Below are 27,243 nucleotides of genomic sequence, written 5' to 3' on the forward strand. Positions count from 1 at the left end.
CATGGTGAAAGACTTTCTTTATAAACATCCGGAAGGAAGTTTTCTCACCCATCTTCTCAAGATGTCCCATGAGGGAGGGAGGGAGGGTGGAGCTGCCTGGAGCAGAGCTAGGACCAGGGCTGTACCTGGTATGGAGACTCTGGGGCCTCAGTCAAGCCAGGCCAAGCCAATGGTTTCAGAGGCTCCACAGCGTGCAGTGGGAGCGGGCCTCGGTGTCCCCAGTATGAGCCCTTATCTTTCTCGTGACTGACACAAACGCTGACCAGATGGGGGTCAGATGAGGATGAGGGGCTCAGCCCCACTGGACGCTGGGCTGCAGGGGCCACCCCCCGGGTGGGGGTGCCCGCAGGGATGGAGGCAGCTCCTGGACTGGTGGCCAGCCTATGGGGTACTGGAAGATGGTGTTTCTCATGGGCTCGGCCCTAGAGAGAAGGAGAAAGGCAGAGAATTAGAATGGGGCACAGCCCAGGCCCAGGCTGGGGCACCTTCCCCCAGCTCCCCCTCCTTAAGACCCCAGCTATGGAAAAGGTCAGCTGCTTGCATGACCTTTCTGGAAGGCAGAGCCTCAAAAACATGCAGACCCTCTGAGCCAGCAACCTCACCTCTAGGAAGGAGCCCAAGGAAATAGCAGAGCTGTGGGCAGAGACTGAGCTACAAGAAATGGAAATAACCTGTGTCCACCTGTGGGGGATTGATTAAATACACATGCACGTCCACAGCAGAGAATGCTATGCAGCCTGCATAAACTTTAAGGCAGACTTATATGCACTGATAAGGAAAGGTATCATGATGTACTGTGTGAGTAGACAGAAAAAGCAGCTTATAAAATAATGTATATAGCATGATACTATTTTTGTTTAAAGATATATAACATATATAAATGCATAAAAAAAAAACCCTGGAAGACACAGCAAAATGTTAACAGTGGTTCTATCTGCGTGGTGTAGTTATGGGTGATTTTTTTACTTCTTTATACTTTTCAAGAAAAGTTTTACAAGCACGCAAGCCTTTGAAATCAGAAAAAAATACTTGTCTAAAATTTTTTTTTAAAAGCCTCATTTCTCATGCTACTCACTCTCCTTCCCCTGAAGGCCCACCACCCTGGAGGCCACCTGGGAACCCAGGGCCTATCTGAAGCATCCACCCTGGGTGCTCAGCTGGGGGCCACTCTGTCCCAAGGGAGGCAGCTTCCCTCCACCAACTGTCCCACATTCCAGTGCTTCTGGACTTAATTCCCACTCCGTCTGCTACTCCAGGGCTGCACTGCCCCTCTCGGGCTATGGGGCACTTTAAACTCACCTGGGAGCTCAAGTCTCCCCTGTGGGACTGGAGCTCTCAGATGGAAGAGACCAAGGGGTAGGGCTGGGCTCCATCTGCCTCCCCCCGCCCCCTGTGCCCAGAGCCAGGCCTGGCCCCAGAAGGCCACTCAGTGAATGTCTGCTGATGACAAAGAGCAATGCTGGGTGCTCTTACTGACTAGGCACTACTCTGGGCCAGACACCAACGTCTAGAGAAACTTCAAGCATCCTCATGTGAACCCCATTTTATGGATGAGGTAACTGAAGTACACAGAGTCAGTCACATGCCCAAGTGACAGAGTCTGGGATCAGGGGATTAGGGGCTAATGGGCAACATATTCGTGGGCTCCAGACACTGCCCCCCAATCTGCAGACCCAGCTTTCAGTGGAGGTGATGCCCTGGCACCTCTAGCAGGCTCGGAGCCAGTGGCCGGCCCTCTGCAGAAAGGGAAAGTCCTGGGCCCTCTGAAAGGTTTGGAGAGGGCTCAGGCCTCCGAGGCGGAGTGGGGGCTGGGGTCAGGAGCCCCGGGAGTTTGCCTCACTGCAGCCACCCAGCCTGCCCCTCTCGGGGCCTGACCCGCCTTACAGAGCTGACTTGAAGACTTCAGGCCAGGGAAATCCCCTGCTTAGCTGCCTGCTGCCTGCTGGAGAGCGCAGAAAGCAGCTCCCGGGATGATTTATGACATTGGGGAGACTCCATAAACTCCACCAGCCGCAGAGAAGGGTGGGAGTGGGGGAGGCTCCGCAGTTGTCAGAAGGGAGAGCCCAGCTGCCAGCCAACCCCAGACTTCCCACAGGGTTAAGGTGACTGCAATTCTCCGCGGGGAGGGTGTGATCCTGGAGAGCCCCTTCCCATGAACCTCAGACCCTTCTCTAGAAGATGGGGCAGATTCCTGGGCAGCTGAGGCCTCCCACCAGGATGAGAGTACCCCTTTTGTGTGCTCAGACACAGACACATTCCTTGGGTCACTGAGCCCTTGGGGCACACCCCTTCAGCCCTGCAACACAGGGACACTGAGGTGCACAAGACTGCTCGTGGCCTCTCTAGTGGCCTGTTTGCCCCCAGCACAAGGACAGGAGCAACTGTCTTTTGCTTTTTCCCAGCCATGGTTCTGATCAGAAGAAAAGAGTCTTAGGGAGGCACCTGGGCCGAACAGTAGCGTCAGCCCAGAGAGGGGTGCAAAAAGGGAGATTAAAAGGGATAAAATCACGATCTGAAGAGCCAACAATGGAAAACAGGGACAAGCACTGGCCTTGCCGGGGGATTAGTCTGTGTGTCTGAGGCCTGCCTCTCCCTCCTGCCACTGTCTGCTCTTGGCAGATCCCTCAGGGTCAGTCTGCTGAGGGGGATGGCACAGTGTGCCCTTACGAGGAGGGTTGGCCTGGTTTACCTCAAAGGCTTTGCTCAGCCTGTGGGGTTGGGGCCCTCGAGTCTGGGTGGCCCCACGTACGTGGACCAGGAAGCCATCTTCACCCTGTGCCTCAGGGGAGAAAACAGACACCCAGAGAAGCAGAGCCATCAGACTCGTCTCCACAAGGGGCCCACAACACATCTAGGGAATAGTCCTCGGGGCCAGGGACCCTGCTCCCCAAATGCTCACATGCAGTCAACATGTCCTGAGCCTGCGCCAAGCCCAAATGACAACAATGTGAGCTCAGGGCCGTGTCAGGGGGGATGTCTTAGCTAAAGCTTGAAGAATGAGTCTGACTTTGCCAGGCAGAAGTGGGGAGGCAGTTCCAGGCAGATGAAATAGCATTTACAAGGTGCACGAAAATCCCATCCAAGAAGCCGCCGAGCATCCAGTGAGACTGACAGAGGCCAGATGGGAGAGGTGAGAAGGTGACCCCAAGGGCTGGGGAGGTGGCAGGGAAGTTCCCCGGGGTCTGTTGAGCCGGGCTGCAGAGTCCAGAATCTCTGAGGTGCAGGGGTCAGGGTCAGGGCCAGGTCAGGGAGTGTTTTAGAAACTGGCTGGGGCTGTCGTGTGGAGGATGGAGCGGATGAGCAGAGGAGAGGTGGGAAGGCAGGATGGGCTGCTGTGGCCATCAGGAAAGCTGGGGTGGATGAAAGGCACAGAGGGAACTTTCTGCAGGGCTGCCTCCAGGGTAAGAGACTCAGAGAACAGAACAAGGCCGCCCGGGGGCTTGAATCCATCCCCCCTGACCCTGTAGGGTGGGGCTGTGAGTGGAGGAACAGACCCCAAAACCAGGGGCTGTGGGATAAGGGCATTATTTTTCATGAGACACTACAGAAGAGGGCTTACAAAGACCGAAGCAGTGATAGCAGAAGTAATAATAAATGGTCACTTCCCTTCCAACAACCTTTTTCTCAAGGCCGGACAGGCCTGCTCTGCCCAGAACAATTCATTTTGGCTCTGAACCCTCAGGAGGCAGGTGGAAAGGTACACGGGCACAGAGAACAAGTGGTGGCTGGGAAAAGCAGGTCCTCTGGATGGGGCCAGGTTGCGTGGCCAGAGGGTGAGGGGCACAAGGGACAAGGTTGAGACTCCATAGAGTCTTGGGTGGTCCCTAGTTGGAGGCTCTGTTCCAGAAATCACTACTGCCATCCCAGCAGCTGGCTACTGCCACTACCACTCCAAACCTCCAGCTGACAGGGCCCCTCGGCCAGCCATAAACATGGTGACAGAGGTAGCCCAGGTACTAGACCAAGAGAGGCCTAAGTTCTCTCTCAAGTGTCAGTTGAGAGAGATAGCAGGTATGTGACCAGGACAGTCACAAGCTCCTGGAGAGGTTGAGATTCCTCAGCCATAAACTAGGGGCACCAATCCCCCTAAATGCCCAGGGCCAAAGGCCAGGTGCACCACAGCACCAACACACCCAATTATCATGTGGTCACCACCTCTACCTGAGACTCTAGGCCCGTTATTCAGCCTCAGTTTCTCCGTCTCAACCCCCAGTCCTCTGAGTGTCATGGTCACAGGCTCCTGCACTGGACAGCAGTGGGACACATCTGTCCCCAGGGAGGGACTTCTGAGCACCCACCTCTACCCCATGCCTGTGCTCAAGCCAGCCCAGGCACTGGGTCTCCTTGGGCCCTTGGAAATGCTCAGGAGGTGCCCAGGCCTCTGGTGCTCACTCCCAACAGAGGGCCACCAAGTCAGAGCAGATTGCTGAGACCCACGGGTGGCCAGGTCCAAGCAGTAGAAGAGCGGAGAAGGCCTTGGAGCTCTCTGGGTGCCTCCAACCAGCCCCAGCACTCTGACACATCAGCTGGTGGAGCCTGGGGCTCAGGACATGGATTCCCGGACCAGTCCCAAACAGGGTGCTCCCCTGACCAAAATCACAACCACCTCAGACAGGACCAGAAGGGAAGGACATCACACTCCATCCAACAAATTAGTCACGTCTGTACTATGTTGTTTTAAGGTGGGGGACAAAACCAACACAGATTTAAAACAAAGTCAAAAAACAACTAAAAGTTAATTTTAAAATAGTTTAACAAAAAGTTCTTTTCATCGGGGCACAGAGAAGACAAGAAGCTTAGCCTCCACCTCCTGGCGGAGCCTGGAGAGAAGGCCTCACTCCCTACTGTCCAACCAGGCTCCCTCAGCCCAGGCCAGGCCACTGTCGCAGGAGACCACACCACAGAGACAATTGGGTCTGAAGCCCCATTGCAAGATAGGCAAAATGAGGCAGCCCAGTGCAGGAAACTACAACGTCACAGGCAACTCACAAGCACATCTGTTAGCCCCCTTCCTCCCCTCTGTCTCCTTCAACACCTGGTAGGAGAGCCCAGGAGCCCTGGGACAGCATACAGCATACACCTGAGGGCCCCCGACTCAGGGTGCTCCACCCACTTCTGAACATATTGAGTGCCAGACCCAGGCAGCAGCTGGGCTGACCCACCCCAGCCTCCTCCTCAAGGAGGAGTGAGGCAATGGCAGTGAGCCAGTCACATCTTTATGTATTCCCAGCTCTGCCTCTCAGCTGTGTGCCTTTAGGCAAGTCACACCCTCCTGTGAGCCGCACTTCCCCATCTGCAGGGTCTGGGGTCCTGGAGAAGAGAGCGCAGTGACTGGCATACTGGGGCCTCAGTAACCACAATCAGGCCCCTCCCTCTGGCAATGGACTTGGTGATGTTGAGTCAAGTCGGCTTAGTCACCTGCCTCCCCACCAGCCAGCATAGACACCAATTAAGGGAGGAGCCACTAAGGCAGGAGGATGAGGTCGAGGAACAAGAACCTTTAAACAAGTCCCCAAAAGCCCCAGTATGGCCCCTCCCTTGGGGAGTTCTTTGGGGGCGTCCATGTCTGGTCCCTGGACTGGGACGGTTCATGGAGACTGCTCAGCTGCTGGTCAGGGCAGGCTGGCTAGGGTACTCTCCCAGAGGGGATAGGAGGAGGGGACCCACAGGTCCTGTACCTGCTGCTTGGGGCTGAGCTCAACCGCTTTGCTCTCTTTTCCAACCAGTCTTCCAGATGGCCCTCAGGGAGCTCGACGACATCTAGTGGCCACTCCCTGGCCCGCCTCTCTTCTGTGGGGATAGGGAGAGAGAGGCAAGTGAGGGGCACATCCACCCCCTCCTGAACCCCACCCTCCCACAAAGCAGTCAGAACCTCCTGAGGAGTGCAGCACAGGCTGCGCTGTCCCCACCATGCTGCCACCTTCCTAGGCTTGCTCCTCTGGGCCTCACTCTGCTTCCTCATCAAGTGGAGATAAAACATGGGCGCCTCCCAAGCTTTTTGCAGCTGGACACAGGATAAAGTATGTAGAGAGCCTGTCCTCAGAAGGGGCCCAAACCCGGGATCAGGGAGGCAACGTGGGCTGCAGAACAGGGCAAAGCTGGGTTTGAATCTTGGCTCTGCCCCTTGTGGGTCTCTCTGACCCTGGGCAGGGGAAGGCGCCTCAGTTTTCCTGGTTTTTCTTTTCATAAAATGTCCTGTAAGAACCTTTGCTCACTGAATTAAAATTGAGCCAATGGTTCAAACAAGCTGGGTGTGAGAAGGGTCAGGGTCTCTGGGAGGACTTGGGATGAGGCCTGGCGCTGGAGGAAAACAATCCTACTCGTGGACCAACGAGGGGGCCCAAGGCCTGGGCTAGCACTGCACACGCTTCATCTCACTTCGCCTCTACACCTAGACACACCAGGACACTGCCTCCAAGAGGGTTAGCCATGTGCCAAGGTCACAGGGCACTCGTCTGTTCCCAGCCCCCTGGGGCTTCTCCCATCCGGGTCTCCACCAGGCATCGTCTCCAGCTCCAGGCCCACTGGCCTATGCTCTCCTTGCCACGGGCCAATTGTTCCCCGAGAGCCTAGGCCAGTGAAGAGCTGGAGATACCACCACTGCCAGGACTCGCTGGCGAGGCCGATGGGGCCTCACTTCTGCCCTGGGAAAGCTCCTGGAAACCCTGTGTTTGTGCCAGGGCTGTGGCCACAGTGCCATCAGCTCCCCAGGGCAGGGCCTGCAGAGTATGACTGGTCAGAGGGGAGCAGAGTCCCACTGGGGACGAGGGCAAAGGCCAGGCTGCCTCGGACACTCACTGGCTGCCCTGAAGCTTCCTGGACAGAGGGAAGAGTGAGCAGCAGCACCCAAGGAGACTAGAGTTGGCCTCTAACCTGCTGGGGGCTCACGTGAGGGCCTTCTGCCCTACGCTAGCTTCAGTTTCTCTATCTGTTCAGTGGGGCTTCATCAGAAGATCGAAATAAACCATCTCAGTGGAAATGTCCTTGTTCTCTAACTGGAGAAGTGACAAGTGAATTTCCCAAAGACAGACGTGGCAATTTCCAGGGGAAGCTACACTTGTTCTTCCCTGGAGCCACCGGGCCTGAGAATTCTGAGGGTGGGGAAGGTGTCGTCTTTATCCCTTTGTCCCCAGGATGAGGTAGGGGATCTGCCTGGTGCTGAGTAAGGGCTGGAGACAGGTGCTGCCTGATGGAAGGAAGGGGGGATGATACACACAAATGAGCACCCAGCAGGGTCCAGATGAGGCTGAGGCACCCCCGTCAGGGCTCCAGGACAGGAAGCCCCATATGTCACTTTAGACCCAGCAGGAACACAAATGGGAGTTCCCCTGTTCTTTTTCCACTCATGCCTGGGGCATCCCCATCACCTAGGCAGCTCTCAGCTTATCCCACAAGGTGTCCACAAAAGAGGAGGAGGTGGGGAGACACTGGGCAGGTTCCTGGGCCTCAGATCTGGCATCCCCCCAGCAGACTGCACCCCCCTCCAACCCAGGGACCCCGCCAAAACACACCTTCCACCTGGATACTCAGCTCTTGCAGATCTCTCTCTGACATGTGGGAAAATCTGCAGTTGGAGCCAAAGTCACACTGGCCTGCAACAGAAGACAGGGAAGACAGAGTTACTCACGGCTTGGAAGAGCTCCCTCCAAGGGCTGAGGGGCCATCAGAGTTTTAGGTGTGAGGCTTTAGAGTCTATAGAGTAGCAACTCCGCCTCCAGAGAAAAACTTGGAATCTCTTTGGCCCCGCCCACACAAGCAGCCAGAACAAGCCCACTGGGAATCAAATCCTGAAGCCTTCTGTGACTGGGCTGCACAAACCTCTGCAGGCTTTCTACTGTCACCACTGCCCTGGCCCTGAGCCTCTGTTCCCCAGCCTCAACAAACCATGGGTGGGCCCCTGAAAGAGTCATGCTTTCTTTCCCCAATCCAGGCCACTGTACATGCTGTGCCCTCTGCTTGGTGCCCACCTGCCCATCTGGCTTGCAGGAGCGGCTGGACTGCTTGCCAGAAAGGCTTTAATGGCAGCTTTGCCAAGGAGGTACCAAAGCCCAGTGTGGCTTTCCAAATCTTAACCGGCAGACCAAAATATGTCTCAAAATAACAGTAGACTGGAGGTCTCTTAAGCCAGCATAACCTACCAGTGGCATTTTCACGTCAAGGTGAAGTCTGTGGGGGAAGGCCCTGATCTGCAGGCCTAGTGACCATCCTAGGGGTCGCACTGTCTCCTGAGGGGAGTGTGGCCACACACCTGGCTTCCTTAGGCTGACAGCAGTACCTCTCCCCAGTGCTACATACCATGTTAATTACCATGGTTCCCCTCCTCGCCTTGGCTGCTAGGAAGCTCAGGGCCAAATCCTCAGAAAATATACAGAAACTCAAAGCAAGCATGGAGGAAACTAATCATTCTCTGGGCTCTGTCTTATTTTTCCTACCTTTATTTTCATTTGCACTTGGTTCCTTTGTTTACTGAGGGCTTTTTTTGTTTGTTTGTTTGATCTCTTTGAACTATATGTATCTTTATTAGCTGGGTATTGAGCAGTCAAATCAACACTTGGCACCCTTGGTTCTAATTCTGAACCTTCTCCTCAGACCTGTTACCATCTGTCTCCAGGCCTGCCTGCTGGGAGGGTGGGAGCAGGAGGTTGGACTCCCAGACTAACTTAATCAGCCAATCAATCACACCCATCAGTGTCTCCTAGATTTACTCGCAATCTCCCAGCACTTGCTTGTTCTGAGTGGGCCGATAAAATCACATTCTATGTCTGAAGTGCTGAAGACTAGGCCCTGGAAGTCCTAAGGCACAACCCCTGGGAAGGTCTCAACTGACCAGCTGGCTGATGCACTGAGACCACAAAATGGGTGTAGGATAGTGGCTGGGGAAGGGGAGAGGCTCCGCAGAGGTCCAAGCAGGCCAGACAGGGCATGCTGGTCCCTGGAGGGACCTGAACTGAGTAGAACACTTTACCTGTCAGCAGAAACTTCCTACACGGCCGCTTGTTCTGTTCATCTAGCAAGATGGCAGCTGCATCTGCGAGGAGAGAGGAGCCGGGTTCAGACTTCAGTTGCACAGAGGCACCGAGATCAGAAAAGGAAACAGTTCCCATCCACAGAGGAGTGTAGAAAGAGACAACCACAGTTGGGGATGACCACAGGTGGGGATGCTGGGCAGAAGCATCTGAGCTTCAGGTGACCTCAACCCCTCCCAGACCCAGCCAAAGGCAAGAACCAAGTTTTAGGTCTGAGGTTCTGGCTTTGACCAAACAATGGAATCACCTGGGCAGTTTAGTTTAGTTTTTTAAAATCCTGGTACCCTACACTGTCCATACTGTCTTTGTAACTTCCTGTGAATCTACAATAATAGAAAACTAAAAAAATTCCTGGTGTCCAGGTAGCCCACCAGTAAGCCCCGAGGCTCAGGCATCCCTCCACAGCCACGCTGCAGCAGGTCACTCTCTGCTCCCTTGTTATACCTGAGACCTGCGGGCTCTCAGAGCCAGACCAGCTGCCGGCCTCAAAGGGACTTCACAGCAATCTTTCTGGATATGAACCTTAACCCTGGTTTCCTCCAACTTTTCCCCCTTTATTTTTATCATATATTTATGGTTTAAGTTTCGTGTGCTTCTTTGTAGGTAAGGAACCAATCGGTCAAAATCTGTGAGTAAGACAGGAAGATGCCCTGACTCAGAGGCCCTGATGTTGCCCTGGAGGCCTGGGCTGGGCACTTTCCCTGTTGGTGTCTTTTCTAGAGGCTGCTGGAGTAAAGGAAAGACCAATGGGTTTCCGAGTCCAGAGGCAAGCTGCTTAATCTCCCCAAGTCTCTGTTTCCTCATATGCAAAATGGGAGGAAAATTCTCCCCTGTAGGGCTGCTGTGAAAATTGAATAAAGTAATGGATGCAGAGCACTTGGCAGAGGTGGCCGATGATTCCCAACCCTCATGGCACATTAGAATTGCCAGGAATGTGGGGCTGGAAGTGGCTTCGGCATCACACTCCCCAGGTGACACTAACATGCAGCCAGGGCTCAGAACCTCTGTCATGGACGCTCAACAAACGGTGGCAGTTCTTCTTTCATGTCCTCCTCACAAACCCACTGCATAGTGCTACCATCCCCATTTTGCAGAGGGAAAAACTGAAGTTCAAACAGGGGAAAGGGCACACAGTCAGGAAGTGGCAGTGCCCGGTTTAACCCTGGCATGTGACTCTAAGGCCCCTGCCCTTTCCCATGTGATCTCCTGGTGGCTGGGTAAGGGCCAACTCTGATAGGAGCTTCTCCCTCCCTCTTCCTGAGGGCAAGGCAGCTGGGAGGGGTGGGCCTCTGGGGTCAGGAGTTGGTTATCAAAGGACTCACTCCAGGGGTGGCCTGGCAGAGTGGTCTGGGTGGGGCCAGCAGGATAGAGGGTGTCTATCTGTCAGCACTGGGCCTGTCAGACTCAGCTCACCCAGCTGATGTGAACATTGCCTGGTCCTGCCCCCATGTCCCAGAGGTAGGACAGCTGAGCCTGAGTGGGGGGTCTGAGCCTGCATCTTAGCCAGGGCGCCCTGGCTGGGAGACTCACTGTGGGAGAAAAGTTCCAGGCTGCCCAGTCTCTGGCTGGTGGTTCTTGACCCCAGCCACATGGGAGAATCATCAGGCAGCTTTTAAAATATGTGGATCCTGGGGTGCCTGGGTGACTCAGTCGGTTAAGTGTCCAACTTCAGCTCAGGTCATGATCTCGCCATTCGTGGGTTTAAGCCCGGCATTGGGCTCTGTGCTGACAGCTCAGAGCCTGAAGCCTGCTTCGGGTTCTGCGTCTCCCCCTCTCTCTGCCCCTCCGCTACTCGCAGTCTGTCTGTCTCTCTCTCTCAAAAATAAATAAACATTAAAAATACATGGATCCCAGGGCGCATGGGTGGCTCAGTTGGTAAAGAGTCCAACTCCTGACTTCAGCGTAGGTCATGATCTTACAGTCTGTGAGATCGAGCCCAACAGGGCTCTGCACTGTCAGAGCCTGGTATTCTCTCTTTCCCTCTCTCTCTGCCTCTCCCCTGAGCACACGGTCTCTTTTCCTCTCTCTCAAAATAAATAAATAAACAACTTTAAAAAGTTTCTTCCGAGGCGCCTGGGTGGTTCAGTTGGTTAAGTGTCCAACTTTGCCTCAGGTCATGATCTCATGGTTCGTGACTTCGAGCCCCACATCAGGCTCGCTGCTGTCAGCATGGAGCCTGCTTCAGATTCTCTTCCCCCTTTCTCTCTGCCCCTCCCCTGCTCGTGTTCTCTCTCTCTCTTTCTCTCTTTCTTTCTCTTTCTCAAAAATAAACATTAAAAAAAAGGTTTCTTCTCTGGGGCACCTGCGTGGCCCAGTCAGTGAAGTGTCTAACTTCTACTCAAGTTATGCTCTCGCAGTTCTTGAATTCAAGCCTCACGTTGGGCGTGCTGCTGTCAGCACAGAACCTGCTTAGGATCCTCTGTCCCCCTGTCTCTGTCTCTCCCCTGCTTGTACTCTCTCAAAAACAAATAAAACATTAAAAAAATAAAATTCTTCTTAAAATAAAATAAATAATCCTGAGGCCCATCCTTCTCAGGTTCTGCTTTAACTCATCTGAGGGGGAGAGCATGAAAATTGTTAAAAGCTCCTTGGTGACCCTGAAGGCCACCCAGGGCTGAGAACCCTAGCCCAGGGCCCGCATAAAGAAGGCATGCTCCTCCACCCAGCATTCAAGGCTCCTTGTGATCTGACCCCCTTGGTCCTTCTTGCTTCATCTCCCAAAATTAACAGCCACCTTGGTGCCTGGTGTTTGTTTGCTCGTTCACTAAGATATTCATCTAACAAACATTTACCGAGCTGGTCCTGTGCGCCAGGCGCCATGCCAGGATGGGGATTTAGTGGACAGTAAGTCAGACCTGCTCCTCCCTTCCAGTTCAACAGTCACACTAAGCCGTGGGGGACATAAACGGGAGCAGCCAGCATTCAGCCAAATGACCTCACCTTGCCTAGGGGGTGGGGAGGGCATCCCTGAGGACGCTCTGCCTGAGTTGAGTTCTGGGATGGAAGGGCTAGGCTGAGGGCAGGACAATAGCAAGAAAGACATGCCCACAGACAGGACAGTACCTGCAATGGCCAGGGTGGCTGGAGCTTGGAGGGAGAGGCGGGCAGGGCATGGAGGCCTGCACAAGACAGGGGTTCTGCCCAGAACACACTGCTGTAACTGGGAGTGAGGCTGCTTAGGAGAGGGGTCCTGTCTTATTAACCTGGAAGTCTTCAGAGCCTGCCTCAGAGAGAACATGCTAAGTGTTCACTGAGCACTGTCTGAATAGATGAGTCCAGGAGATAAAGGGCCTGAGGCCAATCCTTTTGTGGTCCCATAAACATTGTTCCTACTGAGTGAATCCTTCCAGGCCACACAGTCATGTATGAAATATACTGAGTCCCTGTCACATCCCTGGGAGGTGGGTACTGTTGTTAGGGCCGTTTTACACATGGCAGCTTTAGGGCCACACTGGGAGTGACACCTTGGGACTGACAGCCAGTCAGCTTAGCTCCAGGACTCATATTTGTCCTGGCCATGGCAGAAGGATGGTTAGCCCCTCTGGGGGATTAAGGGACTTGTCTAAGGCCATGGAGCTGGGGGCTAAGTGAACGTTGAGTCCTAGCCCAGGCTGGGGCGTCACGTGCCTCCCCAAAGTCTGTGCTGTGCAGTTTGCTCAGGTAAGCGGGAGCCCTGGGGAAGCCCCTTCAAGTGGAAAGAGCTCATGGGCCAACTTGTGGACCCCGGGGTGAGTAATCCACCACTCTGGATCTTGAAATCAACACCTTTAAGTGGGGCCCCCCCCCCCCCCGCCCCCCACGCAGCCTCCCTTGCAGAGCTGTTCAAGGGACAGAATGTGCCTGGGGATGAGAGAAGACACTAGGAATACAGGACTCCTGCGAAGGGGCTTATGATACCCACTCTTTCATCTTTCCTTTATGTAATACAATAGCCTCTGCCAATCAGCCCTAGACCCAAAGTCCCACCTGTTCCCAGCTAAGAATCTGGGGCTAAGAGGAAACACCAAGGTAATCTTGAAGCCTGGCTCCATGCCAGATAGCAGTCCCCACTGGATTTGGAGCACAGGGATCCTTCGCCTGACACCAGAGTCAGAGGCCTCCCAGGCACCCAGGAGACACCTCTGGCGCTGATTTCCCCTCCGCCCCCACTCCCAGCCCCTTGCGACCTCAGCCATGCCTGGCCTGCTGAGCAGCCTGGCCACCCTCTCTCACCCAAGCCTCTGAGCCTCAGCTTCCTCATCTGAAATGAGAGTCTGAGAGATCTGAAAATAATGTGCCAAGGCCCCACCTCAAACCTGCCTCTGAGGATGGGGTCAGGTGACCAGCGGTTTTTTATTCAAGGTCTCCGGGTGATCCTAACTTGAAGGGTGGAGATCTGCCTTAGAGGATTACTGATAAAGCAAATGACAAACCACAAATGGCACCTGGCATGCAGCAGGCACTCCATAAATGCTCACTCCCTTCTTGTAAATTCTGAGTCTCAGACCAGGAAACCTTGTCTCCACTTCTCCCTTCCCAACTGCTGAGACTCATCTCCTTCCTTCTGCTCTGGGAATCCTGCTCCCCAAATACTGAAGCATCAGCCCTGCCCCAGCTCATTCTAGAGGCTCCTGGCCCACCTCCACCCCACTGCCAAGCTCCCTGTCTGTTCTGATGACAGTAGAGCAGCAGCAGCAGCAGCAGCTTCCCTGAAGTGAGTACCTCGAAGGTTCCAGGCCCTGTGCTAGGTGCTTATGGCCTGAGCTCATTTGCTTTGGTAGCACCTGCTCTAAGAAGCCTTTCCCGGAAAAGCCCTGGCTCCGGCAGCCGATTATTCATCCAGTCAGCCAGTCATTCAACAGCTATTTACTGCACCCCACGCAGCAGACAGTCATCATTGTCAACTGTAGGTCTGGTCATGTTGGCCACTGCCTGGTGCCCTTCAAAGGCTGCCCTCCACCTTTGCCCTAGGGACAAACCACCCTTCCTACTGTGGCCTCCACAGGCCGGCACAATCTGGTCCCTGCCCTGTCACCAGCCTCAGTCCCTACCACCCTCCTCTCCCCCTGTGTTTAGCCATATCCCCTCTCCTCTGCACCAAGAGCACCTGGTGCTTTGCTCTTGGCCACCTGCTTCTGCATGCCCTCTGCCCAAAATGGTGTGGCTTTGTGGCTGGCTTTTCCCTATCTTTCCAGCTGTTGGCTCAAACATCACCTCCTTGAAACAGCCTCCTTCCTGGCCACAGTATCCCCAGAGGCTGGCAGACTGGAGCCCTCAGTCAAGATTACTGGGGGAAGCAGCTCACATTCCGGACTGCCCCTTGGAGGGCCCATCTGCCCCTAGGGGCCCAACCTCCTCTCTTTTGCCATTCAAAGAGCCAACCTAGGCTGTGGAGACTGTCACTGGCACACGGTACTTCCTTGTCTGACAACCGGAAAGATCTGAGAGCTGGCCTCCATTGGCCCAGCTGCCCGGTCAGTTGCCACTCACCTCGAAACATGTCATACCAGACCTTCTTGGCCTTGAGGTGCTGTAGCCCATTCAGGTGCTTCTTGCGGTTGTGGAGGTTGTCCTGGAAGGAGCGGTTGCAGTAGTCACAGAAGTAATGCTTCCCCATGGCCACCTCCGCCAGATACTGTCTGGGAAGCCACAAAGCACTCAGTCAGGAGTATGGAGGAAACGCCACACACTAAGGCCCAAAGTGCACCACACCAAACCACCACTCCCTGAGGGCCAGTGTGAGGAAGGCTCTATATACACAAACCCTCATTTTCAACCCCAGGACAGCCCATGAGGAACCACACAGGCCAATCATTACTGTAATGATTACTGATTACGGGTTGAGAAGGCCTCATTTCAGAGGGATCTTTTAAGAAATCTGATGCCCAGGCCAGGGACAGTGGAACCTCAGTGCAGGGAGAGGGCGAGACCCAGGCATCGGGCACGTTTGTAAAACTCCCCAGGGAGTTCTCATATGCAGCTGTGTGGGAGAACCACACCTTATACCCTCTGGCCACTGCCCCTGCCCCTACTCCACTCTGACTTCCTCTCTCCCCTCTCCTCCAATCTGGCCACATCAGCCTCATCTCTGCTCCTCCCCTCCCACACTCCAGGCACTCCGCCACCTCTCGCATTTGCACCTGCTGGTCCCTCTGCCTGGATGCTCTTCCTCAGATTCCTTCCTTGCTCACTTGATTTCTTCAACCTTCACTCTAATACTGTCTTCTCAGTAATCTCCTGTGACAGCTTTATTTAAGATTGCAGAACACTCTACTTAGCTTTCCCCATTCCCTGCTTCATTTTTATCACCTTTGAAGTAATAAGTTACTTGTTATGTTTATTATCTTTTTCTCCCAACAGAAATATAAATCCAGGCGGGCAGGGATATCTTTGTTTTGTTCACTGCTGAGCCCCAGTACCCAAAGTGGTGCACAGTACAGAGTAGGCAACCAATAGTTGAGGAATAAGTGGATTAATTCCCATATTCCTTATGGGACGACTGAGGTTCAGAGAAAGGAAGTGATCTGTCCAAGGTCACACAGCCAGTAAGCAGAAGGTGAAGCCAAGTGCCCTAAAATCCCACTGCTGGGTATCCTCACTTCCACAGCCAGCTCAAAGCTTACAGAAGCCAGAGAGCTCAGGCAGAAATGCAAACAGCTTCCCAAGAGATTAGCTAAACTCTCAGAGGGCAGGTCAATCAGAGAGGGACATGAGAATGTTTCAGCCTTAAGACTGAAGACCCCTCAGTCATAGTGACCACAGCTGCCACACCTGACCCGGGAGACCCACAGCCATAGGCAGGAGGCAAATCTATGAGTGTCAGGGCCAGCCCTTGGCCCTGGTCCCCCAGTTTGCTGCCGAAAGACCAGAGGATGAATGGGTCCACTCTGGGCTGTCAAGTGGGATCACAAAGGCTGAGCCCAGACCAGCCCCTTGCCCTTCAGGTCCTATAGTCAGATTTCTCATTTCCCAGAGCAGGTTCCTGAGTGCCAGAGGAAGAAGGAGAGTGACTTCCCCAAGCAGCCCACAGCCAACTCCCAGGACTTGGCAAATTAAAGATACAGCTGGGACCTGACCACAGGGCAGATGGATTGGGGGCATGTATCTTGGGAAGAAGAGAAGAGGGAGAGAGACAGAGACAAACAAGCCCCTGGACTGTCCAGGAGCCAGGTGGGTCGATGGAGAAGGCTGTTCCTGCGGCTGACAGGGACAGCAGCCATTAAGTCAAGGGCTGTAATGGGATCAGGAACAGACAGTCATTCAAAATGAAAACGTATAAAACCTCTCTTCTCCTATTACGGCTGAGAAACCGCATCCCAGACACACGGACTTGATATATTAAATTTGGCAGCTCTAATACACCCCGTCTTGCCAATAAACTTATAGGAATTGGATTGAAATTGTAAGAGATGAACGTTTAACGGCCGAGTGCTTAACCAAGCCATTCACGAAGCTTGAAGCTCTGAGGAGCTGTTGGCTCTGGAGAGTAATGGGGTGGGGAGGTGTCCCTCCGGGAAACTGAGATGGAATGGTGGCTCTGCGGCAGACTTAGCTGGACAAAATCACGCAGGGCACTGAGAAGCCAGTTGTGTGACCTTGGACCTCTCTAGGCCTCTACTTTCACTGCAGGAATGTGAGGCAGGGGTCTGACAGGTTAGCTGATTGCTTGGGAGCAGGACACAGACGTTTGCTAATGCAAATGAATTGTTAATAAAAGAGTAATAGAAATACAAATGACACTAATAATGTCCAGCACTGAGCAAGTGCTCAATAAAAGTTACCTACTATTTGATTTATTGAGCACCTACCACGGGCTGGCACTAGGCTGAAAGCTTTATAATGCATCATCTCATTTAGTGCACAGAACAAACTGTAAGGTAGGACCCATTACACTTTTTCAGATGATGGCACTGAGGCTCCAAGAAGTGAAATGACCTAGCCAAGGTCACAATACTGGAAAGCAGCCAAGCTGGGTTTATTTATTTTTTAAAGTTTATTTATTTATTTTGAGAGACAGGCACACAAGTGAGGGAGGGGCAGAGAGAGAATCGCAAACAGGCTCTACACTGTCAGTGGAGCCCGACACGGGGCTCGAACTCACGAAACCATGAGATCATGACCTGAGCTAAAACCAAGAGTCGGACGCTTAATCAGCTGAGCCACCCAGTAACCCCAAGCTGGGTTTAGAATCCAGGTAGGATGGATCTAGAGCCCACACTCCTAATCACTTAGAAAAGTCTCCTCCCCATAAAATCATACTACTGACGGCTCTCCTTTATGAATCATTCACTGTATCCCTGGGACCATATGGCCCCTTCAAAGTCTAAATGGTACGTATTATAATCGCATGTGTGAAAGAGACGATTGAGGCTCAGAGAGGTGCTGTGGGGTGTCCCAGGTCACACTTCTGGGAAAGGCAGAACAGGTCTCACAGTGCCCGTACTTGCACCTGCTAGGAAAGCCTCCCTGAAGTCTAATGATGAGCCCCTCAGGAGTGGACTGTTTCTACGGGTATGTGTGTGTGTGTTCACATTTCCCCTTCTCTCCCACATGCACAAATCATGGAGGAGAGCCACAGAGGCAGTGCTGTCCACCCATGCCTTCCTTCCCCTGCCCACCCTGCATCTGGCACAGAGGAAGTGCTTGGCTGTCCAGCACGGGTCAGTGGATCCTGCACTCTAGTCCCAGCTCTGCTAGGTGACAGAATTCACAGAATTAGAAAGCAGTGGCACCTGGATTTAAACCTGGATGTCTTGAGACATCTAGACACCTAGAGGCAGACCAGCTCCAGGGGAGCCAGTGCTTCCCACCTACCTAACAAGCCTGTCCCCACGGAGGCAGAGGCCCTGTTCCTGGGCAGGAGCTGGGCTTCAGCAAGGTGACCTCGCCCAGGCATCAGCCAGGTGTGAACTTCTGGAGCTCCTGACCCAACTGCGTCCCTCTTTAGTGCCTTGGAACACCTCGAAAAGGTGCAGGCACAGAATCCTCTAAACAGATACGGTGCCCTGCCAGAGCGTGTTTGGCAACTTGGCAAACAGAGCGTATTTCACTCCGACTCACCCCTCAGCCAGGTGTCCTTGCACAAGGCACAGCCTGCACCACCACACTTGGCAGCCCCGAGTGGGAGGTCAGGGAAGGGGGGTGGAGACAGCTGGACACCTCTGATGGCGCCCAGACACCAGCATGGGGTGCTGACTAAGCTGGCCCTCTCCGCCGTGATTCATCCTCATCCTCTGAGGCTGGCGCACTCGGCAGCATGAGAGCAGGGCCCTGCCTGCAGTACAAAACCATCCAGCTCTACCCCACAGGCTGTGCCACCGGCCCACTCTCAGGGACCAGGTCCATGTTTGCAACAGCATCTGCTGGCTCCCGGGGGCTTCACCAGGTGACAAGATGGCTCCTCATGGCCAAGGGGCAGCAGGCAAGGCTAGTGGGACAGCCCACAGGTGTGGGTTTGAATCCCAGCTCTGCCACTGATCAGCTAGGTGACCTCTAGAAAGTTACTTCATCTTCCTGCATATATCCTCAGCTATAAAATAGGGACCCCACTGCTACACTGGATTGACCAAGGCAGGAGTATATAAGGATGCCTACCATATAGTTAGTGCTCAAAGAATGGAGGCTGTGACTGCTGGTACTATGACCACACAGGCGGCTCACTCCCTTGCTCTCCTGGTGAGCCTACCTTGACCACCAGATCAAAAACTGCAGCCAAAGTGGCAGCCGCAGGTACTTCCGCCCCCCCTTACAACTTGCTGTTTTCTGCAGCTCGTCTCCCCTCACATGCTGACTTACTGTCACGTGTGCCTGCCTCCCCACTAGAATACAGGCTCCCTGAGGGCAGAGAGTTCGGTCTGTCCTGCTGCACCCCAGCACCCGGAACAGGGCCTCACACACACAATTGCTTGCAGAATGAGCCAAGGAGCAGCCTGCAGAATCCGAGGCCTATCACCCTCTGTTCACCTACAGTTCCCAGACCTTCTTCTCCTCAAGTCTGGATCTAGGGACCAGGACGAGGAGGGATACAGAAAAAGGACACATTAGGTCCCCAAAACAGATCTCTCGCTGCCACCACTGCCCTCCCCGCAGGACTTCTGTCTCCAACAGAGAGCCCTGCTCTGCTGACTTAAAGCACACCTGGCCATCCTGTGGTGCCTGACTTCAGTCTTCTGGGCTCAAGGAAAAGATCACCTACTAGTGGAGACACTGTGGGCAGAGCAAAGAAAAGAGAATGGGGGTGGGATGGGGTGAGGGAAGATAGCATCACATTCCTGCATGCTAGGCACTTGGCTTTCATTCTCTTATTTCATGCTCAACAGATGACATCAAGGTGTCCATTTCACAGATGAGGACACACATTCAGAAATACTCCCAATTTGCTCTGAGCCAAGACTGGGAGAGACACTGATAACAATTTCTCATCAACCTGAGTGCTACGGGAGGGCCAGCGGCGCTGAGGACCCCCACACACCCTCTTGGGGAGACCTCACCATGACGCCGTGAAGCCATGTGCTGACACCCCACAGCCAAGGCGTGGAGAGCCAGAGCCAGCAATCTCCCTGGGGTCTGGTGGAGCCCCGAACCCTCTCTCTTCCCAGCCCACTGCTCTGCTGTGAGGCTGTCATGGGGCAGACATTTGTGCTTCATTGATATTCTTGGTTTCTTTCATTGTGTGCGTCTCAGGTACAGAGCTGTCTTTGGCACAAGGCTAAAATAAGCCAACAGCTCGGCTGTAGCCAAGGGCTGGGATGCGCACTGTAATAATTATCTAGGACTTGTGCTCACCACATGCTGCCCTCAAGCTCACCTGTCATTTCTTCTAATTATGGCACCGCCAGACCCCAGGTAAACAATAAACAGCAGCCAGAGGACAGCTTTATCGCACGCCCACTAGGAGCACAGCAATGTCCCAGTGCCACATATGCCTGCCGTCTGGAGTCGATGGCATCAGAGCTGCCTGTGGGGGTGGCCCACAGACTACCCACTCAGAACCCAACTCCAACAGAAGTGCCAGGAAGATCCAGATGTCTTCCCTGATAGGAGCCCCATTATGTTAGGGGTCTCTCTCAGACCCCTCAGTGCTTAGTAGCAACCATACACCTCTCTTATCCTGACCTCGTTTATGTGTTCCACCCCCTGGGGTAAGGTGCATAAATCATCATACCTCCGGCACTATACGGCAGTGGTGGCCCCACCCACAACAATTTCTAACTTGGCAGGTCTGGGCCAGGACCAGGATCTAAGGCAGCTCTGATGTGTAGTCCACAGACCATGCTCAGAGAAATGCTGGTCTAAGGTAGATGATGGACTGAAGAACAGAGAGGGCGAGAGCTTGCCCAAAGTCACACAGACTACCCGTGCCAATCCTTACTCTAATCATTCAACCTAGATCTGAATCTCATCCCTGCCACTTCTAGGTTGTGAAACTTTCAGCAAACTACTCACTCTAGGCCTCATCCGGTTGACGGGAGTAATAATATGATTCTATAAGATTACTATAAGGATTAAATCATGGTTACTAGGCGCTTAGCATAGTGCCTGGCATGTCAATGGTGCTCAATACACATTTGTAGATGTGGCAGCCAGCCTCGGTGGCCCCCATCTCCTGGGGTTTGCACTTTGTGTTGTTCACTCCCAATCTTATCAGGATTGGTCTGTGTCACTAAGAGAATAGACAAGATGGTATTTACTTCCAAAATCAGGTGTAAGACAATATGCCTTCCATCCTGGTGCCTCTTTCTCTGATCACTTACTCTGGGGGAAGCCAGCTGCCATATTGTGAACAACCCCCCCGTGGAGGCCCATGTGGTAAGGAACTAAGACCTTCTGCTGACAGCCATGTGAGTAAGCTTAGAAGTGGATCCTCCAGCCCAGTCAAGCCTTCAGATGAGTGCAGATAGCTTGACTGCCACTTAGTGGGAGCTCTGAGCCAGAACTACCCAGCTAAACCAGTCCCAAATTCTTTCTTTTTAAAATACGATTCCTTTTTTTTTTTTAAGTAAGCTATATACCCCCAGTGTGGACTTGAACTCACAACCCTGAGATCAAGAGTCACTTGCTCCTCCGAATGAATCAGCCAGCTGCACCTGCACTCCCAAATTCTTTTATTTAATAACTTTTTTTAAAGTTTATTCATTTATTCATTCTGAAGGTGAGACAGCAAGTGCAGGGGGAGGGGCAGAGAAAGAGAGAAGAGAGAGAGAATCCCAACAAGTTGTGCTGTCTAGTGCAGAGCTCGATGTGGGGCTCAAACCCACGAACTGCGAGACCATGACCTGAGCTGAAATCAAGAGTCAGATGCTTAACTGACTGAGCCACCCAGGCGCCCCCCAAATTCTTGACCCTGAGAAACTAACTGTATGAGGTATTTATTGTGTTAGGTTGCTAAGTTTTGGGGTAATCTGTTATGCAGCAATAGCTAACTAATACAGTGAAATAAACAAATGAAAAAACTAAATTACTTTAAAATATGTGAAGACCACAGGCATAAAGTGCCCCATGTCCCAAAATATCCTGAGTGGAGTCAAAGGAGCCAATCTCCTGACACAGGCATAACCCTCGAGTTCTCTGGTTCCCTTTTCTGTCATTTATTCACTAAACAAACATTTCTTCTCTGCCAGACTCAGGTTCACATCTCACAACACAGAGTCCCTGCTCTCACAAGACAGTGTACTGAGTACATGCTGGGATGGCCAACAGATGTGCCCCTAGTAACAGCAGTAGGTAAGAAGCTGTGTGCCAGAGGGCACCAAGGAGGGCACCTACATCCAACAGGTAATTCCTCCAAGCAAATGATCAGAGATGATCTCAAAGATCTAGGTACCAAAATGGCCACTGCAGTGTAGTTTGCCCTAAAAGTGAAATCTAAATGTCCAACAGTAAGAACAGCTGACAGTTCATTGCTTACTATGCGCATGTATGCTGCTCAGTTTCCCCGATAGGGAAACTGGGGGTTCAATGACATGATGCACAAAGCCTGTTATCCTCATCTTACCCTAAAAACAAAACAAAACAAAACAAAAAATGGACAGAGGGATCCCATAGCTGGCAACCATCAAGAGTAGGGTATGAGCCACATCTGTTCAATGCACTACCACACAGCCATTAAAAATCAAGTCAGAGGAAAAAAAACCAAGTCAAAGGAGACTATTCCCTCGCATGGACAAATGTTCACTCCATATAGCTAAACAAAAAATCGCTCATTATCACAACAGTTTGTCCAATATGATACCATTTTTTTTACCTCTTACCCCAACACACACACACACACACACACACACACACACACACACACACACTAGAGCAGACACAAAATATTTATTGTGGTTATATCTGGATAAAAGGATTATGTGCAGAATTTTTTTTCCTGCTTTGTGTTTTTCTATTTTTCTAAGTTTCTACATTTAGTGTGTACTGTTAAATTTTCTCAAAAAATTCCGTTTGAGTGTCCAACTCTTGATTTAGGCTAAGGTCATGCATGATCTCACGGTTCGTGAGATGGAGTCCTGCATCAGGCAGGCTCTGTGCTAAGAGCAGGGGGTCTGCTTGGGATTCCTGGCCTCCCTCTCTCTCTCTCTCTCAAAAATAAATAAATACGCATTTAAAAAAAAAAAAAAAAGATCTACAGTAGATCTTACCCTCAGTCCCTGGCTGAAGGCTGAAGGCATTCTGATTCCAAGCAAACCTGGCCGAGCACAGGCTGGTTAAACCAGAATCTGGGCTCCAGGGAGCTGTAGGCTGGAGACACAGTTTCTCATCAGATAGTTACAGGTCCCAGGAGGCCAGAGCTTCCAAATAGGAAAGGTAAAAATAGTATGAATGAGGCTTCTGAACCAGAAACGCAGACTCAGAACTGCCTCTGCCTCCCTCTTCTTCTGCCCCCAGGCTGGTCCTGTCACCACCAGCACTGCTGCTCAAGTCAGTTCTCACCTCCTAGTACCTGATCCAGCCTCTTCAGTTCACCCCACCCTGGGCAGCATCAGATCAACCCTCTTAAAAGGACTCCTGCTCAAGATTTTCCATGGCTCCTGGTGCGGAGCTTAATACAAATGAAGTCTCCTCTGTCAGATCTCCAGGATTTCAGACTCAGCAGATCTGGAGAGGGGCCCAGAAATCTGCATTTTATTTTTTTAATTAAAAAAAATTTTTTTTACATTTATTTATTTTTTGAGAGACATAGAGAGACAGAGCACAAGTTGGGGAGGGGCAGAGAGAGAGGAGACACAAAATCCGAAGCAGGCTCCAGTCTCTGAGCTGTCAGCACAGAGCCTGACGCGGGGCTTGAACTCACAAACCGTGAGATCATAGCCTGGGCCAAAGTCGGACGCTTAACTGACTGAGCCACCCAGGCACCCCCAGAAATCTGCATTTTAATCAGCGAGTCTAGTACCCCCTAAGAAACAAAGCCTGGAAGGGGAGAACCTGGGTGGCTCAGTAGGTTGAGCATTTGATGACTCCTGATTTCAGCTCAGGTCATGATGTCAAAGTTCCTAAGATTGAGCCCTGCATTGGGATCCATGCTGACAGTGCGGAGCCTGCTTCGGATTTCTCTCTCTGCCCCCACCTCCCCCACCCCCTTCCCCCCTTATGTGCATATGTGCTCTCTCTCTCTTACTCTCTCTTTCTCTCTCTCAAAACAAACAAACAAAACTTAAAGAAAAAAAAAGAAACAAAGCCTGGGGGAACAAGCTTCTCCAGCTCATCGACCTCTCTATTCCCTGCATTCCAAAGGCAGCCTCTGCTGGGGACAGTCACTCTGAGTAGACACAATCCCTGGATTCTTGTCCCAGTCAGAAATCAGTCTGATTATAAAAATAACCTCAGCTCACTAAAATGGTAAACCCAACATGATTGGAATGCTAAACACAATTCATTAGGATAGATAAAGCTGTTTTCTTACTAGCTAAGTATCCTGTCACGCTCCAGGTAAGTTTAGAATTTAAAATAGAGGTAGTATGGGGCGCCTGGGTGGCACAGTCGGTTAAGCGTCTGACTTCAGCCAGGTCACGATCTCGCGGTCCGTTAGTTCGAGCCCAGCGTCAGGCTCTGGGCTGATGGCTCAGAGCCTGGAGCCTGTTTCTGATTCTGTGTCTCCCTCTCTCTCTGCCCCTCCCCCGTTCATGCTCTGTCTCTCTCTGTCCCAAAAAAAATAAATAAACGTTGAAAAAAAAATTTAAAATAGAGGTAGTAAAATAAATCAAACTCACTGTATAAAATAAATAAAGAAAAATAAATAAATAAATTTATAAATATAAAATAATAAATAAATAAATAATAAAATAAATAAATAAAATAAATCAAACTCACTGTTCCTGACCTAGGTTTAGTAATAATCAGTGTATACTTGGTATTTAAAAGTATCTATAACATTGGGGCGCCTGGGTGGCTTAGACCATTAAGCATTTGGACTCTTGATTTCATCTTGGGTCATGATCTCACAGTTCATGGGTTTGAGCCCTGCATCAGGCTCTGCACTGACAGTCCAGAGCCTGCTTGGGATCCTCTCTTTCCTTCTCTCTCTGCCCGTCCCCTACTTGCTTGTTCTCTCTCTCTCAAAATAAATAAAATAAACACCACAAAAAATTTTTTTAATAAAAAAAGTAAAAATATCTATAACATTGAAAAGAGCTAGACATGTTGAGTATATGACAGAAAAACATTGCAATTCCAACTTAACACACAGAAGTCAAGAATTGAGAAATATACTGGGGCACCTGGCCAGCTCAGTTAGTGGCAGTGTGGAGTCTGCTTGGGATTCTCTCTCACTCCTCTCTCTCTCTCTCTCTCTCTCTCTGTGCCTCCCTGACTTGTGTGTGTGTGTGTGTGTGTGTGTGTGTGTGTGTGTGTCTCCCTCAAAAATAAATAAATAAAACTTAAAAAAATAAAGAAGTTAAAATATATAGTTAGGTAATTGATATTAGATTTCTGATTTCAAATTGAGAGGTTAGCAATGGTTGGAAACACTGGCTGTATATTAGAATCAGCTGGAGTGCTGTGAAAGCTACTAAGGGTGCCCCCCATATGTTAATTTCTTGTCAGACATGGCACCTAAATTTTTTTTTTTAGCTTCCCAGACTGAGAACCAGTGACATAAAAGAATCTAAGTCTGTTAAAAGTATTGAACTATTTATAAGAACTTGAAACTCATTATGTTTGTAAGCTTAATTTATTAGATTTTCTGGTAATGTTTTGGAAATTCTTGGGAAATTATACTTGTTAGGCTATATATCTGAAGTACTTAAAGAGGAAATCAAACATATTAAATTTACAAGTGAAATAAATGTGTAAGGGAATGTAATTAAGCTGTTAAAAGGGCTGTTTGAAGGAATTTAAGGAATTCAGTTCAACTTGAGTTCAAACATCAAAGGAAAAGTGAAGGTCATTTTTCTTATTTTTCTATAGTTATGTATAAAATAATTTCTAAGTTGAAGTAAATGGCTTAAAGAAAATTAAGTATTTCAAAACTGTTGCTCCAAAATGAGAATTAACTAAAAAGACAATAAAATAAAATTAAAGTAAAGTAAATTAAAACAAGGCACACCTTAACTCCCTGTTGTTTTTCCTACCCATTCCACTTAAAATAATCCTTCCATCCCCTGAACTTCCCACCAGCCAGATTTGTTGTTAGCAAGACATAAGTACTCTTTCCTAGAAGCTTCACAACTTTCCACCCCAAGGAGCAACCAGGATGCTTTTCAAATAGAAAATAACCCTAATTAAGGTAAATTCATCATGCTGTGGAGCTTTTCACGTTTTTCTTCCCAATACCCAGTGAGGCATTCCTGTTACTTTTCCAAGTCAGAGGCAGACCCAGGCCTCTAATCCCTGGTTTCCAGTACCTCTGCTGATGCCGATGCTTAGGCCTCTCCTTTGAACTCAGATCCAAATCCCCTTTGGCCTCCTGGCATCTCCACTAAGGGGCAGCTCAAACCAAACATGGCCAAAGAGAATTTAAGGTCATCCTTGTGGATTTTAAGTTGTTGAGATCAAAATTTAAGAGATGTCATTCTCCATTCCTCTTTCCTGCAGCCCCTACATGCATCTGAAAGCTTGTTCTGTCTGTCCTACCTCCCAAAATACATCCCAGATCTGATCATTACTCTAATCCATATCCCAAATTACCATCCTGTCCCAACTGACCCAACCCAGTAACTTCCCCTCTTCTATGTGCTCTCCAAAGAGCAGCCAGAATGATGACATTAAAATGTAAATTGGATCAAGTCACATCCCAGCTTAAAACCCTTCAGTGGCTTCCTAGAGCAATTAGAAAGAGAAATAAGACTCCTTACTATGGGTTAGAAGGACACATACGAGCTGACCCAAGCCCACCTCTTCACAGTCCGCCCTACTGCTTTCCCTCAAGTACTCCAGGACTGCCGCAGCCTCAAGTCCTTCGCACCAAACTTTTCCTGTTTGATGGGACTTCTATTCATTCAGGTCCCTGGTTAAGTGTCACCCTAGGCACCCTGGTTAAAATAGTACCACCAGACTCTCCTCAATCAATCTGTCTTTTGCTTTTTAAAGTATTACTTGTTTGTGGTTACCGCACCTCCCCATCTGTCCACACACAAGCCCTCCACGAGAGCAGGGACTTATTCACCCGTTAAGTCCCCGGCACATGGCCTAGGGCAGGGCTCACAAAACATCAGTCGAAGGGCACTCCAAAGCCCCTGCTATTTCTATTCCCAAGAAGTAATGAGTGGTCTCCAGACCTCCCCTTTCCAGGCCAGGGTTCTACCGGGCTTGAGGGGAACAGGAAGCATATGCAGAACCGCCCCTTCCCCGGAGGCCGGGTAAAGGAATCCAAGCCCCAGGACCCAACTTTTGCCAAGGACTCCAACTCTAGGCCTAGACACGGGGCTAACAAAGGTGACAGGCTGAGATGAGCCAGGTACCTGGGCAGCGAAGCCCTCTGGCCCTTTTATTCACTCCCCATTCCGTTAAGTGGTGCGGCCCACTGCGGAGGGCAGGGACTTAGAAAGAAGAGCCCACGTCCTCCCGTGGAGTAAAGAAGACTTAAGACTCGCCCCTCGACGTACTGCCAAAGAGGGTACCTGGCTCCGCAGGGCCCGACGGCTCCGAGCTCCTCCTCCTCCTGTGACTTCGAGTCTCGAACTGCTTGCTGGGATTCGTAGTCCTTCCTTGAGTACCAGCCTGCCCTTCCCAGAAACCTTTGGGAATCATAGCTGAGACACCGCAGGTGGTGGGAGAGGTAACGGAAGCGCGAAAGCTTCTGGGT

The 27,243-nt window shown here is 51.3% G+C and overlaps 1 protein-coding gene across 4 annotated transcripts; it reads right to left on the reverse strand.

Annotated features, from left to right (window-relative positions):
- ZMAT5 (zinc finger matrin-type 5) lies at positions 1-27,192 on the reverse strand. Of its 4 annotated transcripts, XM_030336651.1 has the most exons (7): positions 27,059-27,192; positions 14,496-14,644; positions 8,966-9,028; positions 7,512-7,592; positions 5,679-5,790; positions 2,690-2,773; positions 336-422 (listed from the first exon to the last, which is right to left on the reverse strand). In XM_030336651.1, exons 2-6 carry the CDS (start codon positions 14,620-14,622, stop codon positions 2,704-2,706), a joined length of 453 nt encoding a protein of 150 aa, XP_030192511.1. In that variant the 5' UTR covers positions 14,623-14,644; positions 27,059-27,192; the 3' UTR covers positions 336-422; positions 2,690-2,703. The 4 variants fall into 4 exon arrangements, with proteins under 4 accessions (XP_030192509.1, XP_030192508.1, XP_030192510.1 ...); XM_030336649.1 differs by lacking the exon at positions 2,690-2,773 and having other exon boundaries at positions 1-422; positions 27,044-27,184; XM_030336648.1 differs by lacking the exon at positions 2,690-2,773 and having other exon boundaries at positions 1-422; positions 27,059-27,182.
- Positions 27,193-27,243: the final 51 nt, after the last annotated feature.

This window comes from Lynx canadensis, chromosome D3 (genome assembly GCF_007474595.2).
Source record: "Lynx canadensis isolate LIC74 chromosome D3, mLynCan4.pri.v2, whole genome shotgun sequence".
NCBI classification, from domain to species: Eukaryota; Metazoa; Chordata; class Mammalia; order Carnivora; family Felidae; genus Lynx; species Lynx canadensis.

Excerpts from the sequence above, each read along its gene's own strand:
- ZMAT5 (XM_030336649.1), bottom strand. The coding sequence starts at position 14,622 with ATGGGGAAGCATTACTTCTGTGACTACTGCAACCGCTCCTTCCAGGAC. Across the intron at positions 7,593-8,965 it reads TAGGAAGTTTCTGCTGACAG|GCCAGTGTGACTTTGGCTCC; the intron begins GTAAAGTGTTCT and ends CTTCTGTTGCAG. Across the intron at positions 423-5,678 it reads AGCTCAGCCCCAAGCAGCAG|GGCCGAGCCCATGAGAAACA; the intron begins GTACAGGACCTG and ends CCTTCTCTCTAG.